The 14,489-nt window shown below is 38.7% G+C and overlaps 1 protein-coding gene across 1 annotated transcript in view; it reads left to right on the top strand.

The window, feature by feature from the left end:
• The window catches only part of CDYL (chromodomain Y like), a 109,671-nt gene that overhangs the window by 29,352 nt on the left and 65,830 nt on the right, over positions 1–14,489 (top strand). Inside the window, exon 2 of the mRNA XM_008929322.3 lies at positions 8,265–8,316. Within this exon, the coding sequence (XP_008927570.2) occupies positions 8,265–8,316 (52 nt within the window). The remainder of the gene's footprint in view (positions 1–8,264; positions 8,317–14,489) is intronic.

The raw sequence follows: 14,489 nt of genomic DNA on the forward strand, positions 1-14,489 counted from the left end.
AGGTCGACACTCCCTCCCAATTTGGTGTCATCAGCAAATTTGCTGATGATAGACTCAATCCCCTCATCTAAATCATCAATAAAGATGTTAAACAGGACTGGACCCAACACAGACCCCTGGGGAACACCACTAGTGACCGGCCGCCAGCTGGAGGCAGCTCCATTCACCACCACTCTCTGGGCCTGACCCTCCAGCCAGCTCCTAGTCCAGGAGAGGATACACTTGTCCAAGCCATGGGCTGCCACTTTTCCAGGAGTATATTATGGGAGACAGTGTCAAAGGCCTTGCTGAAGTCCAGATAGACCACATCCACAGCCTTCCCCTCATCCACCAGGTGGGTCACCTGATCGTAAAAAGAGATCAGGTTGGTCAGACAGGACCTGCCCCTCCTAAACCCATGCTGGCTGGGTCTAATCCCTTGTCCATCCTGAAGGTGCTGTGTGATTGCACTTGGGATGATCTGCTCCATAACCCTGCCAGGCACCGAGGTCAGGCTGACAGGCCTGTAGTTGCCAGGGTCCTGCTTGCAGCCTTTTTTGTGGATTGGGGTGACATTTGCCAACCTCCAATCATCTGGGACCTTCCCAGAGAGCCAGGACTGTTGGAAGATGATGGAGAGCGGTTTGGCAAGCTCTTCTGCCAGCTCCCTCATCACCCTGGGATGGATCCCGTCTGGTCCCATAGACTTGTTAGGATCCAGCTGACTCAGTAATCGCTAACTACATCCTCTTGGAATACAGGAGGGCTATTTAGCTCTCTGTCTCTGTCTATCTGCTCTAGAGGCCAGTTGTCCTGAGGGCCACCTGTCTCACTGGAGTTAAATTTTAGTTTACATGCTAATAAAAATTCATGTAAGTTATAAATAAAACCCTGAGTTTCCTTAATTCTTTTAAGATTAAGAATGATGCATTTCTTGGATGAATAAAAAAAAAAGCAGTTAAATCTTTTCACCCCTTTAACATCTCATGAGTGATGTATTGTCCTGTTCAGAAAAACCTGCCAACTATGGTTAAAAGATAGTATTTATCATTTTGATTTAAGAATACCAACCAGTGAAAGTGGGCCTTTCCTTAAAATGTAGGATGCAGATGCTGTTAAAATGTAAGATTCAAGCAAGTGGAAAACCTTGATGGAAAACAGGATTAAATCTGTGATGATCTTAAGTTTATTGGTTTGGGTTTTTTTTTCTTCCAATGAATCCATTCTGCTGCTCCCATGCCTCTGAGTCTATTCATTCTCGTTAAGGCACCTATCTGGTGCAACAGGGAAGGGTATACCTGTAAAGAAGAACTGAACAAACTGAGTTATAAAGGATTCGTTCCCAAAATGTAATGAAAGAGAGAAACAAAACTGCACTCTGAATCTCTGGAACCTGCACACAGGGTTGAAGAGGAGTGAAAAGATTGTTGAACTGAACTGGAGAAAGCAGCTCTTGCTAAATTGATTTGATTAATTCCCGTTTTGTGTGCGTGTCCTGGGGAGTTAAAAAGAGTATGAAAGAAGGTGGGAACAAAATTGAGTTAAAGTAAATTTGATTAGTGGATAGCTGAAAAGAAGGATAGAGTGGGAAAAGTAAATTTGAAAAGCAGATTGAGCAAGAGCTATCTGAACTTTGTTCTAGCCCATTTGCGGTACCTGAATCATTCTTTATTTTCTCCGCTAAATTTGGCTTTCTGTTTGGTGTGGTTTGGTTTATTTCTTATTCTCTGCTGCAATTGTTAGGTTGTGGTTGTTTTTTTTTCTGATAACCAACAGTAAAAAAGCCCCGCCAAACTCAATTCAAACTTATTTGAGAATGCTAATGTGAAGTTAACGACTCACTAAAGTGTAGGATTACTCGTGAGTCAGAAGACTCGTGGTCTGAAAATGCCCGCAATTACAGGGGGCTGGACCCGTATAGCCAAACAATAGGAGATGGAAATGAGCAGCTTCCAGGTGCATTTCCATTGCAGCTTTGAAGCTGAGCTGAGTGGGGACTCTCTGAGTTCCCCTTTTCATCCTTCCCAAACTACGGTTTCCTGTCTTGTATCAGTGCTGCTGCTGAACTGATGAGACACTTTGGAGAGCTGGTGAGTTTTATACCAGGTCAGGGTATAGGGGGTAAAAAGTTCCCGAGTCTTCTCCCTCTGAGATCAGATGAACTCCAGTGTTACTCCCCAGGGACGGTTCTGAGACACCCTAGGATGGGAACAGTGGGACTGCAACAGAAATACTTCAGTTTTAATAAAACTCGCCTCATGGGAGAGCCAGAGAAGTGGCGATGTGATGCGATGTGATGACCTTTTTTAAGGCTTTGGCTTTGTTTGCTGAATGGGTAGGAACGTTGCAATACTTAATTATGTGTTTAATCCTCTAAGGGCCCAGTTATTAGGGGGCAGTTGATTGTGGGGAGGAAGAGAGGGAAAGAGAAGAGGGAAGATAAAACTAGCCTGTAAGACATAGGTGTGTGTATATTGTGACTGTGGGACAAAACGTTCCGAAGAATACAAGGAGGCTTTGGACATTTTGGTATCTGTACAAGAACAGTTGTGATTGATCACTGAATGGTGCCGTTTCTTAAGAGTCATAAGGATTGTCACATGACATTAAGCAGAAGGGAGAATTTGCAATTCCCGGGAAGAGCTGTCTTTAGTGGGAACTATATCTGATGCTTGCAAAGGCCATCAAACCGAACAACAAGGTCTCTGAGCTGAACCCAGCTATCCTTTTTGAAGACCTTTTTCTCTGTTTTGTTTTCATCATCTACTTATTGTCAAAATTCTTAGTTTCACAGTAATTCAGAAAAGCTTTCTGAAGCCTGTTAGCTGACAGAGAGCAAAAAATAATTAAAGGAAAATAACCCAGTTATTCCCCGGAATTACTAGCTTTCCATTGATTAAGGTAATTAAAACGATTCTTCAGGAGCTGCAATATCTTTATAACTGATATAAGTGGTGGAGAAGGTACTAGTGAAATCACGACTGCCTGTTTTAGTTATTGTTTATAATTTACCTGCAGTATAACAGCTTACCTATAAGCCTCTTTAGACCTTCATTCTGTTCCATCAGACCTAAATGGAACAGCTGAAATTAATGTTATGTTGGCATAAATTAGCACAAGTGTCACAAAACACTTGTGCTAATTTGCGATAGTGGATCAAGGGTTGGACTTGATGATCTCGGAGGTCCCTTCCAACCCAGCTAATTCTATGAAAAAGTGGTGAAGTTCTTTTCTTGTACCTGGATGCTCCTTCCTGCCCCTTTGCATGGCAAAGCTTTTAAGCAGTAGTGGCACAACATGATACCGGAAACAAAATTAAGTTTAATTTTTTGTTTATTTTGACATTTCAAAACTGGATCTGTTTCCCAGACTGGTTTCTGGTGAAGCTAAAAAACCTGTGCTAATGTTGGGGGGATGGTCTAAAGAGCAGGGACTGTTAAATTGGTACCGGTGCCCATACTGAAAGAAACATTACCTCCTATCGTGATGTTAGACACCATTGTCTCACTTATGCTGGTATTTTTAACATATTCTTATGGAAATGTTGGGGGTTGTGTGGTTTTGTTTTAATTTAGAAGGCAAGGCTTTTGCACTATGGCAGGTCTCTGGCACTGTTATCCTAGGTATGTGATTGCCTAATATCACCTTGCTGTGGGATATGATTGAATTCCATTGAGGGTGTTAAGTGCTGAGGCTGTAGCAGGCTGTGTATGGAACATCTCACTTTTGTGTCTGGGTTAATCTGGATTTTACCTCTGTGGTGGCTTTCTGATCTTAAAGTGTTACATGTTTTCAAGGTCCTCTGCTTTGTCTGCCTTTGAAAGCTAATTAACCGTCAAACATCAGGGTCCTCATTGAAAAGGTTTCTGTGAAGAGCTAGATAAAACTTAGATGTTTCAACACAGGGAAATTCTGACAAACAGGATTTGTTTTGGTTTGAAGGGTTTGGGAGAAACCGTATAGGTTAGTGGGCCTTTTGTCTTGGTAGAAGTCAACTGAAATTAACTTTTTAATAGTAGAAATTCTCATGTTGTCTTTTTTTGGGAATAGTGAAGTTGGGCTGAATTTTGATCCTTCAACCTGCATTTTACCACTATGGCATATCATTTTCAGAGTGTCGTCATTTAGGAACCTCGGTATATTATTTACTCAGAGGAACCAAGATCTTTGGCCAAGTTATTTCTTCCAGAACGCACAGAGTTTTGTCTCCTTTATGCTTCCTGCACAGGCAGGTGGGAGGGCTGCCTGCATAATGTGGGGAAATTCATCGTGGGGACTTCAGGAGCTCCGAGGAGAGGCTATAATGTCAAATTGTCTAGGAAAAGGAAGTTAAATTGATTTTAAATTACATTAAGGAAGAATGCATTGAATTGCATTAAATATCATGTTGAGGTATTCCAAACTTGTATCAGACAAAGAATGAAAAAGTGTCCTATGATTTTATTGAGTGGAGAAATGAAACTTCCAGAAGAATTGAAATTCCTCATGAAAACATCAATTTAATGAAAACAGTCTTACTAATAAGAAAATATTTCATTAGAAAAATTCCTTAAAAGAGTTAAATTTATTAAGTAGTTATCTTTGTGTTGCCTGCATTTTCCAAACTGTCTCTGTAACCCTGATTCTAAAGTGTCACTGGTCTGAATGAAACAGAACATACGGTCTACTACTCCAGTTCGAGCACTTGATTGATCTGCTGGTGGCCTTAACTTTTCCTTAAAGCTTCTTTACCCTGCTATCAATGAAATGTTAATCCTCATCTTTATACTTGTTAAAAATACCAAGTAGCTTTTGATATAAGAAGTGCTCTACTGCACTAGCCCAAAGATCCATCTAGGTAGTAGCAAACAGGTAGAGAATAATAAGATATCACAGAGCGACCCTTCTTTTGGCATGCCCTTCTTGTTACTGGGAAACAGTAATTTAAGAGCTTCCTGAGCTACGGTTTGCACTTAGTATTTAGTAATCTCTAATGGATCTATAGTTCCTAAATTTGTCTAGTCTCTCCACTATACAATGAGGCAATACGTTCTGCAAGTTGGTTTTCATTTTAATACTTTAATTTTTCACTAGGTATCTCCTGCTTGTTGTTGTTTTTACAGGAAGTATAGGAAATATTTCCTATTCATTTTCTTATTCCTCATGTCATATACCTCTTAACTGAAGAGTCGGTCTGTTTTGGTTTTCATTCTTTGAAAACTGATAGTTCTTGCTATTTGAGATCATCCGATCTCAAAAAAAGATGGAAAGACAACTGCACGTGTGATGTGGATATTATTTAAGTTTATACCATGCAGGACATGAGAAATTGAAGCAAACTTCAAAAATTTCATTAATTGTGTTTTGGGGTTTTCTAGGTGAGGAAAAGGTCTGATCTCCAGAGTTCAAGATTTTTGTATTTGCGATGAGCTGTTTAAGCAAAAACAACCCTGTGGCAGGTGGGAAGTACAAAAAAAGATGGTGCTTTAGATTTGAGGGGAAGGTGGGGTGAACTAAAATAGTTGGACAAAGCATAAGAGAAAAGCACACTTAGAAGGCCACTGTTCCTCGTAGAGACCTGTCTAGAGGCTTTGAGATCTATAGCTTGTTTCAGCAGAGGTTTCAATTTTACGTGTAGCTCATCTTGGCAATCCTGTCAAATATCAGGAGTTTCAAAAAACAGCCACTCAGAGTACCCTCTTTTCTAGGAAGTTGGACTGTAAAGTTATTGGCTTGTTGGTCCAGTCCCACCTGTATAAGACATGGGCATTTCTATCCCATAGACACATAAATTTTAAGTACAGTCAGCAGAACTGTAATTTCCACTGTTAGTTTAACAAAGTCTTGAAGGTTTTCTCTTTAATTCTGTATATTACCAATTTCATTCTTCAGAACTGGCTCCAAGCTCTTTGATAGAGAGAATCATAGCATTTTAATTTGGAAAGCTGTGAAGGTCTAAGAGAGAACCAGCAGGACTTACGTAGCAGTGTTTTAGGGCTTGAGGAGGCTGATTGAAAAAGTTACATTATGGCTGATGGCAGAAGAAAGCTTAGGCTGCTTCTAATACACACATTACTCTCACCAAAAGGACTGTTGCTCATAATGTTAAACTAGGAAAGAAAAGGCAAAATAAATGAGTGCTTTAGCAGTGGTTGGTCTGTGACAGTGTATCTCTTTCATATCCTACCATACACTAGTAGGCAGGAAAAATAGCAGCCTGTAAGTTCAGGTGCTGGTAGGAGGGTGTCTCTAAGGTGCATGCACACTGATGCATACAGGATCAATTAGAAGAAATAAACCTCTTTCCCCCAGACTTCTTTTTTAAAGTGACACTTGATGTTTGTGTATAGTGGAAACTGAAATGAAGAGTCACATTCATCAGTAACTTTATCCTTTAGGATTAAGGAGAAGTCTGTTTCACTTCCCTTTTTCCTCACTTAAATGAGATGTCACAGATTTATGGATGTTTCAAGAAGAATAATTTAATTCAGAAATTGGCATCTGAATATCTGGATTTAAAAAAAAAAAAGGGTTGACTTAAATGCTTTTCTAGTTTGGAAGCAGTCACGCATTGTTTTTCTTTGTGAAATGGAGTTCTCTGAATGAAAATTCCAATCTGGTCCTTGAATAATTATTTCTAAATATGAGATGACAAGTTAAAATGACATTGTGTCTGTGGACCAAAAAAACCTTTTGCTTAACCGTTCTCATGTTTATGGTGGGAACTAATATAAATTCTTTGCAAATTTTTGTCTATTTGTTTTCTGGATTAGGATGGCTTCCTTTTGACTTATTCTCTGTTTTAGTTGTTAGAAAGCAAGACTTCTTGAAACATACAGTCAAGATAAGGAATACACAGAAGAAGAAACAAGGCCCTAATCCTTTGTGTTGACATCACATTGTTCTTGATTACTGTGAAAAGATTCATGTCATAGAACAAATGATTAAAGACTTGGTAGAAAAGCTTTTGAAGCTGAACTGACTTTTCATCCTTGTGTAATTGCAGACATTTCAAAAACAAGGAGCAAAAGACAAATAAATGCAGGAAAGAAATTGGAATATTTTAATTTATACACTTTCCAGTATTTTAAAAAAAGTAATTAATCAGTCTTTTGGAATTCTTGATTAGGCATTTAATTATATTTCATACTTATATACAATTTGTAATTATTTTTGTGCATATAAACTCAGTATTCAGTCTTTAAAGCGATCTCAAAAAATAATCCATTCCTTCAGGTAACTTCCTCATCTCTGATTTTTATTTTCAGACTGGGGCACTCGGGGTTAAATTTCCCTTGGGTTCATGGCAAACCCATATAAACCATTCTGCTACGGAACTACAGCAATTTTCACCATAATTCCACATTTTCGTTATTCCAGAAAAACTTACCACTGCTGTATCTCCACTTCCTTGAAAAAGTTACCACTGCTGTATCTCCACTTCCTTGAAAAACTTACCACTGCTGTATCTCCACTTCCTTTTTTCTTTCCTCTGCTCTGTCCCACTTGCATCATGTAAGGATATGATTACACAATAAAGCAACTGAAAGCCAAAACAGTTTGGATGTATTTAAGTTCAGGCAGATTGGATCACTAGTTTAATGCATAACATTGCTACTTTTTGGGAAAGGAAGGAATCAGCTATATTTTTTACACTAACAGAGCCAAGTACTTCCAGATTCAACAGAATATGAAACAAAGGTGTTTGTTGTCATGCATTATAATTATGAAAATGAGGAAGGTGATTTTTTAAGACCTCATCTCTTCCAGGGAAAAAACCCTAAATGTTACATTTCCCCAGAAATTATGTTTATACATGGCTAACATACCTTAAAAGAAAGAAAATATAAGAGGAAAGCACTTTTTAAAAGAAAAAAAAGTTCAAGGAGTTATTATAGGATATTTAACTCCACCTAATGCTTAACTGTTTGATTTCAGATTTAAAAAATCTATTTCCCATTGATGGCTTGACTAATCTCACACAGTACTGTGAAAAGCATAGCCATAAAATAAAAATATAAATCAGTGATATATGTAGAATCATAGAATGGTTTTCATTGAAAGGGACCTTAAAGATCATCTAGTATTAATGCCACTGCCATGGGCAGAAACACCTTCCACTAGACCAGGTTGTGCAAAAACACATCCAGCCTGGCCTTGAATACTTCCAGGGATGGGGCATCCACAACTTCTCTGGGCAACCTGTTCCAGTGCCTCACCACCCTCACAAGTAAAGAGTTTCTTCTGTATATCTAACCTAAATTTTTGCTCTTTCAGATTGAACCCATTACTCCTTGTCCTATCACTACAGATCCTGATGAAGAGTCCCTCTCCAGCTTCCTTACAGGGCCCCTGCAGGTACTGGAAAGATACTGTGAGGTCCCTACTCAACCTTCTCTTCTCCAGGCTGAACTTTGTCAATGAAGATTGTGACGGGTCTAGAGGGGAAACCATGTGAAGAGGGCTGAGGTCTCACTTGGTCTGTTCAGCCTGGAGAAAAGGAGACCGAGGGGAGACCTTAGCGCAGTTGTACAACTTCCTCGTGAGGGGAAGAGGAGGGACAGGCACTAATCTCATCTCTGTGGTGGCCAGTGATAGGACCCAAGGGAATGACCTGAAGTTGTGCCAGGGGAGGTTAAGGTTGGATATTAGAAAAAGGTTTCTCACTCAGAGAGTGGTTGTATGCTGGAACAGGCTCCCCAGGGAAGTGGTCACAGCACCAACCTGCCAGAGTTCAAGAAGTGTTTGGATGATACTCTCAGGCACATGGTGTGACTCTTGGGGCTGGTTCTGTGCAGGGCCAGGAACTGAACTTTGATGATCCTTGTGAGTCCCTTCCAACTCAGGATATTCTATGATTCTATGATAATTTTCTCAGCCTGTCTTTCTTTTCAACTTTGTGGCCCTCCTCTGGACTTGCTCCAACAGTTCCATGTCCTTATGTTGGGGGCCCCAGAACTGTATGCCATATTTCAGGTGGGGTCTCATGAAAATGTAGTAGAGGGGGAAAATCACCTCCATCAACATTTTGACCACTCTCTTTTTGATGCAGCCGAATATTCTGTTTGGCTTTCTGGGCTGTGAGCACACACTGCTGGCTCATGTTGAATTTTCATCAACCACCACCCCCAAGTCTTTCTCTGTAGGGCTGCTCTTAGTCACTTCTCTGTCCAACCTGTAGGTGTGCCTGGGATTGCCCTGATGCAGGTGTAGGACCTTGCACTTTGCTTTGTTGAACTTCATGAGGTTTGCATTGGCCCACCTCTCAAGTCTGTCCAGGTCCCTCTGGATGGCATCCCTGCCCTCCACGTGTCAACTGCACCACAGAGCTTGGTGTTGTCAGCAGACTTGCCAAGGGTGCACTTGATCCCACTGTCCATGTCGCTGACAAAGATGTTGGACAGTTTGGCCCCAGTACTGACTTCTGAGGGACTCCACTCGTCACTGGTCTCCACTCGGACCATCGAGCCATTGACTGCAACTCTTTGCCTCAGGCCATCCAGATAATTCTTTATCCATCCATATATCTGTAACTTGGTGACTGAATATTAATTATAAAAATAACAAGGAAAAAGTTGAATTTTTGTAGTAATGTGTGGAAGATGCAGTCTTATGAACTATATGACAAACTACAGCAGTTTGGACGTGGTTTACAGGAAATACTTTTACACACTCATTAGTGCTTTGGATTGCTTCTATATTGGTGCATTTGTTTTAGAGATTAAATTCTGTTCTCTGGAGCACTGCTGTAACGGTAACAATATGAATTAACTTAGTTTAATTTTTAGTACCTATAGAGGTAAGATGAAATCCTATGCTGAGTAGTACTATCTGTACTTTATAGTGCTAAAGTATTAAAAATTCTATCCAAAATGATCACAAAAGACCTTTTATATGCAAACATCTTTTTTTAAGGCATGCTTTAAAATATATTCAAGTTAATTATGACCTATTTAGAATTTACAGGTGATACTGGGCATTGCCAACAAATGACTAGATTAATTAGCAGCACCTGAAAAAAGGGAAAGTATCTGTTTTTAATGAAGTTTCTGAATTCAAAATGTTTTAAAAATGTGACTATTTCTATAAACAGATGGACTCTTCTCAAGGCATTTGCAACCTAAATTCTTTGTAAGCAGTATAGGTATGCAGTAACAATGCTAAGCAGTATAGGGAAAAAGGAACTTCACCTGTCCTTCCAGCCAAATTTGAAAGAAAGCAAAACATGCTTCTGTATTTCAGTGTTTATGTAACTGTGCTATGATAAAATAGGTATGATGCCATATTCATAGAATTTGGACTCTTTGCTTCTAAATAATTCCTATTTTGTGGAAGTGGGTGGGGTTGGTGGTTACCAAGGTTAGAAGTTTGGAAGACCAACCTTGGCTGAGCATTCCCTGATTTGGAATGCGGACTTCTTTGTGCAAAGAAACTGGCTGGCATTACTTCTGTAGGAAAGAGGTTTTGTGGGGCGATAGCTGTTTCTGAAGGGTAGTTCCCCACTGTTGGCACTGGCCTGTGATGACCACTTCTCAGTGCAGGCAATCCATGAATAATGCTTATATTGCAATGTGAGGATAATTCCATGTGAATTTTTACCTTCTTTTTGTGGCATTACTGTGGATATCAGTTTTTTTTCAATGGAGAAAGGGCAGTAACACTAAGGTGTTGTATGCGAAAAACAGTTCTTAAGTGAAAGTGTCCATGATTACAGTGCGTATTTAAACTGACTTCAAATATGAAAGGACATAGTGAAGGGGAAAATAGAAGCCCGTGTATTACATGCATAAGTCTTGATTCTCCATGAACACAAATTAGTGAATTTGTCTATTTCATAAACAAAGAGGCGAGTCAGTGACTTATTCTCTACAGTCTATAGAGTATAGAAATAATAATTTGAAATTTATCAGTGAAGTAGTACATATAATTAAGGAAAAGGAAAGATTTTGGCCTAACTTAAAAACACTTACTATATAAAAAACCCTCCTTTTTGTGAGCAGTTTCTCTGCCACAAACAACTGCATAGATTGAAGTGAATGCAGCGATTTTTATTTTTTTTAAATAGTGTTATTTTGCAGAGTATTCTACAAATTACTTCAGTGTTGAAACTAGAGAAATGAGTAAGGATTTAATATGCCATTATAGTGTAAAATTTTGAGGAAAATAATCCTCAAGGCATTATTTGGAGAGCAAACTATGATGTGGGATTAGGAAAAGCACTCCAAATAACAGTATCAGATTCACACAGGGACAGAGGAAAAGGAGTAAAAAGCAACTGAAAGTGAAGGAGATACATGAGATGATTTTATTGTTTCCTCAAACCCAAATTGAGTCCATTGGGTGAGTAAGGGTGCACCAAAAACCAATACAGTATCCATATCTGGTGGAAAATACAGAAATATATGTTCTTCCTTTTCAAAAAGCACATGGTAGTTTACTTACAGTATTTTTGTAGTAATAGTAGACAGTTGCCAGATTATTTTATATGACATCTGTGCAGAGGAAAAGACTGGAATGCAGATAGAGAAGGACATTTGTGCTTGTAGAAGGTAACTCTTAGTTCCTTTGTTCTTGAGGAGGGACTGTAGCAAGTGGTAGTGCTGTGCCATTTCTGCCTAAATGGAGATTTCAGCTGTGGTTCTTTTTAACCAATGTTTAGGCGATGCTTTCTGGTCAAAAATAGTGTTCCAGGAGAAGTGGTTTGAGCAACAAATAGCTTTATTTTATTTTATTTTATTACCCAGTTCTGGAAACTGCACGTATTTCTCCTTATCCTAGTTCATTTCAGAGATAGGAAAAAGAAGATGCCTATGAAGAAGGTTTTTATATCTATATTACTTCAGAAATTCATGTTAACCATGTAATAGAGAAGTTACTGCTATGCAGCTTTTTGAAAGAATCTAAATTATTAAAAAATTAATTTTATTACCTCAACACAAGCTGCTGTTAATGAAGATGCCATTTTCCAAGCCTAAAATGCTTTACTTTTTGTGCTGTTTGTTGTCCTTGGCAAAGCATGAAGGATTTAGAAATGGGACAACATGTTTTATCAACCAACATCAAGGTAATCAGATTAATACCTAGTGTCTGTTACTTTTAGTATGCACATATAAACCAACATTGGATAGGATCAGTAAGTAAATGGAGCTTAAGACAATGCATATTTTCAAAAGACAATAAAAAACAGTCTTAGTCATCAGTCCCTTTGATTCAGGACTTTTAATATCAATGAGTAATTAGTGACTCAATATCAATTGAGTAATTAGTGACTTGATGTTGAAATGTATGTATCATGCCTAAAGCATTAGATGCATTTCAAGAAGATTGTAATTATTGGAAATATGTTTTCATGCAAATTACACAAACAGAGGTATATGTATGTTAAAACCAGTGATACAATGTAGGTTAGTTTTATTTCTGATTTACATGTTTGGAGGACGAAGCTTAGGAACTCCTTAAAGTTACAAATATTGGTGAAATAAGAAAGTCATTTGAACACATACTGTATTGTAAAACTTTTCCTAGTCACGTGCAATGTGCAGGCCTGGTAAAAAGCTATTAAGTGCAAAGATCATGAACTTATTTGCATGTACTCTGAGTCTTTTTTTATTTTGTTAGGAAGGTACACACTGGAGGAACATTGTAGAACTTCCCTGGTTTTAGAAATAAACTTTAAAACCTTGGTAGCTGGAAGAATCTTTGACAAGCAGAGTTACCAGCAATCCCACATCTCCCAAGAAAATGGTAGAGTGGAGTCATGGAAGCTGCAGTGGTATTAAATAGGAAACAAGTTTAGGTTCAGACTAAAAGATGGGGAGAGGGAGGCACTTGAGACCCAAAACAGAAAAATACCTTTTTCCATCTGGAAAAATAGTTTGTCTACTAATAAATCCCATAAAGAAACAGGATGTCAGAACTAAGAGGCAGCCGTGCAAGCATTGAGGTTGATTAATTAGGGGGAAATTCCATATCACCAGCTTTTCTAGCTGGAGTTAGATCAAGTATTGAGAGAAGTCGTATTAAAGGCAGAGCAACCAGGGACCTGTGCTCATACAGCACATTCTTCCAGGACATGTTGGAATTGAGGTAAGGAATACAGAATGAGCCAGCAAATGGTGTTGCTCTTAACTGTGTGGAATTGTTTAGTGTGTTTCTATTTGAAAACAAAAATGTAGTCCTGGTCTTGTATCCAGAAGCTTAATTTCTTACTGAAATAAACTTTCAGTGGAAGGGCGAGAGGAGCCAGGTAGGAGGCCATAAGTGCATATCGTGCCTTCCCAGATGCAGTGATTCCAGAGAAAGCTATCACTACTGTATTTAGAACTAGAATCTCAGGACCCCTAGGAGAAAAAAGGAAGAAGAGACAGCTACCGAGTAAGCTTCTAAGAGCTGAGCTCTGTGTCCCTTCTTACTGAGGTTTGGTCAGGTGATCTACAGTAGCAGACCTGTCACTGTTGCTTCTGCAAGCAGTAGGCTGCTGAAAAGCCTTGTTTGGTGTTGGTAGATGAAAGTTTTATTGTAGAATTAAATGAAATTTGATAAATTGACTACAGCATACCAAGTTCACTCTGCGACTGTCTTGTGATTTTTATACTCCTCTTTCTTGTTACAGTTCCCGTTTCTGAAGTTTGCTTAGCTGTGACAAAGTGTTCTTTAACATTTCAACTGCAGTTTTGTTGTGACCTACTCTGTCCTTAAGATATTCTTTTTAGATAAAATATTTTGAATCTTTATCGGTCACTTGTCTTTATAGAGTCTTTGTTCTTGAGCAGTACTGAAGGTCCAGTTTCTCCTGCTTTGAAAGAAAGTCTGTAGTCTTGATGCTTAATATTGACAAATTCTTCATCTGCTACTCTGTATTAATCTACCTGAAGGAAGTGACAATGTTTCTGTTGGCCTTATCCTGTAAGTAAATAGTTGTCAAGCTGTTGAAGCTCTTAACAGCTTCTTGTTGTGAGTCAGCTTTAGACAATTGCTACATTTTTCCAAATTAGCATGCCCAGAATACGGGCATCTTTGGGTGAGAGTTTTTCCTTTCATGTTGCCAGAGTTGCCAATAATAAATAAGCATTTTGGTTTTCTATATTTCTTCTTTGGCAAAGTGTTGGCAGCACCAAGCTTGGGACCTTCACTTTTCATGACTGCAGTGGAGAGATACAAGCAATAGAATTTGACAAGTGCAGACAAAATATTTACCTCTGAGAAAAAAATATTGAGGATTTTTTTTCCTGAGATATAGCTTTTACAAATGAATTGAAGATGGGAACAATTTCCTTTGGCATTCTATAGTGGATGATGCTGAAATCTTGTAGTAACTGATAATGAGAAAATTTTTAAAAACTTAATAACACAGTAATACTAACGTGATAGCTTTGACTGCCAAAAATGCGTATCCTAAATCCAATGCTAGTGGTTTTTAGTAGTTTCTTCTGATCAGGGCCATTTCCATTTAAGGTGATAAGCCTATTTGATTCTACTTGTTCTTACTTCAAAAGGAGAAAAACAGTGCATGTTTGGTAAGAATACATTGT

The sequence above is a fragment of the Manacus vitellinus genome, unplaced genomic scaffold (assembly GCF_001715985.3).
Source record: "Manacus vitellinus isolate BGI_N305 unplaced genomic scaffold, ASM171598v3 scaffold_33_pilon, whole genome shotgun sequence".
In the NCBI taxonomy this organism is placed as follows: Eukaryota; Metazoa; Chordata; class Aves; order Passeriformes; family Pipridae; genus Manacus; species Manacus vitellinus.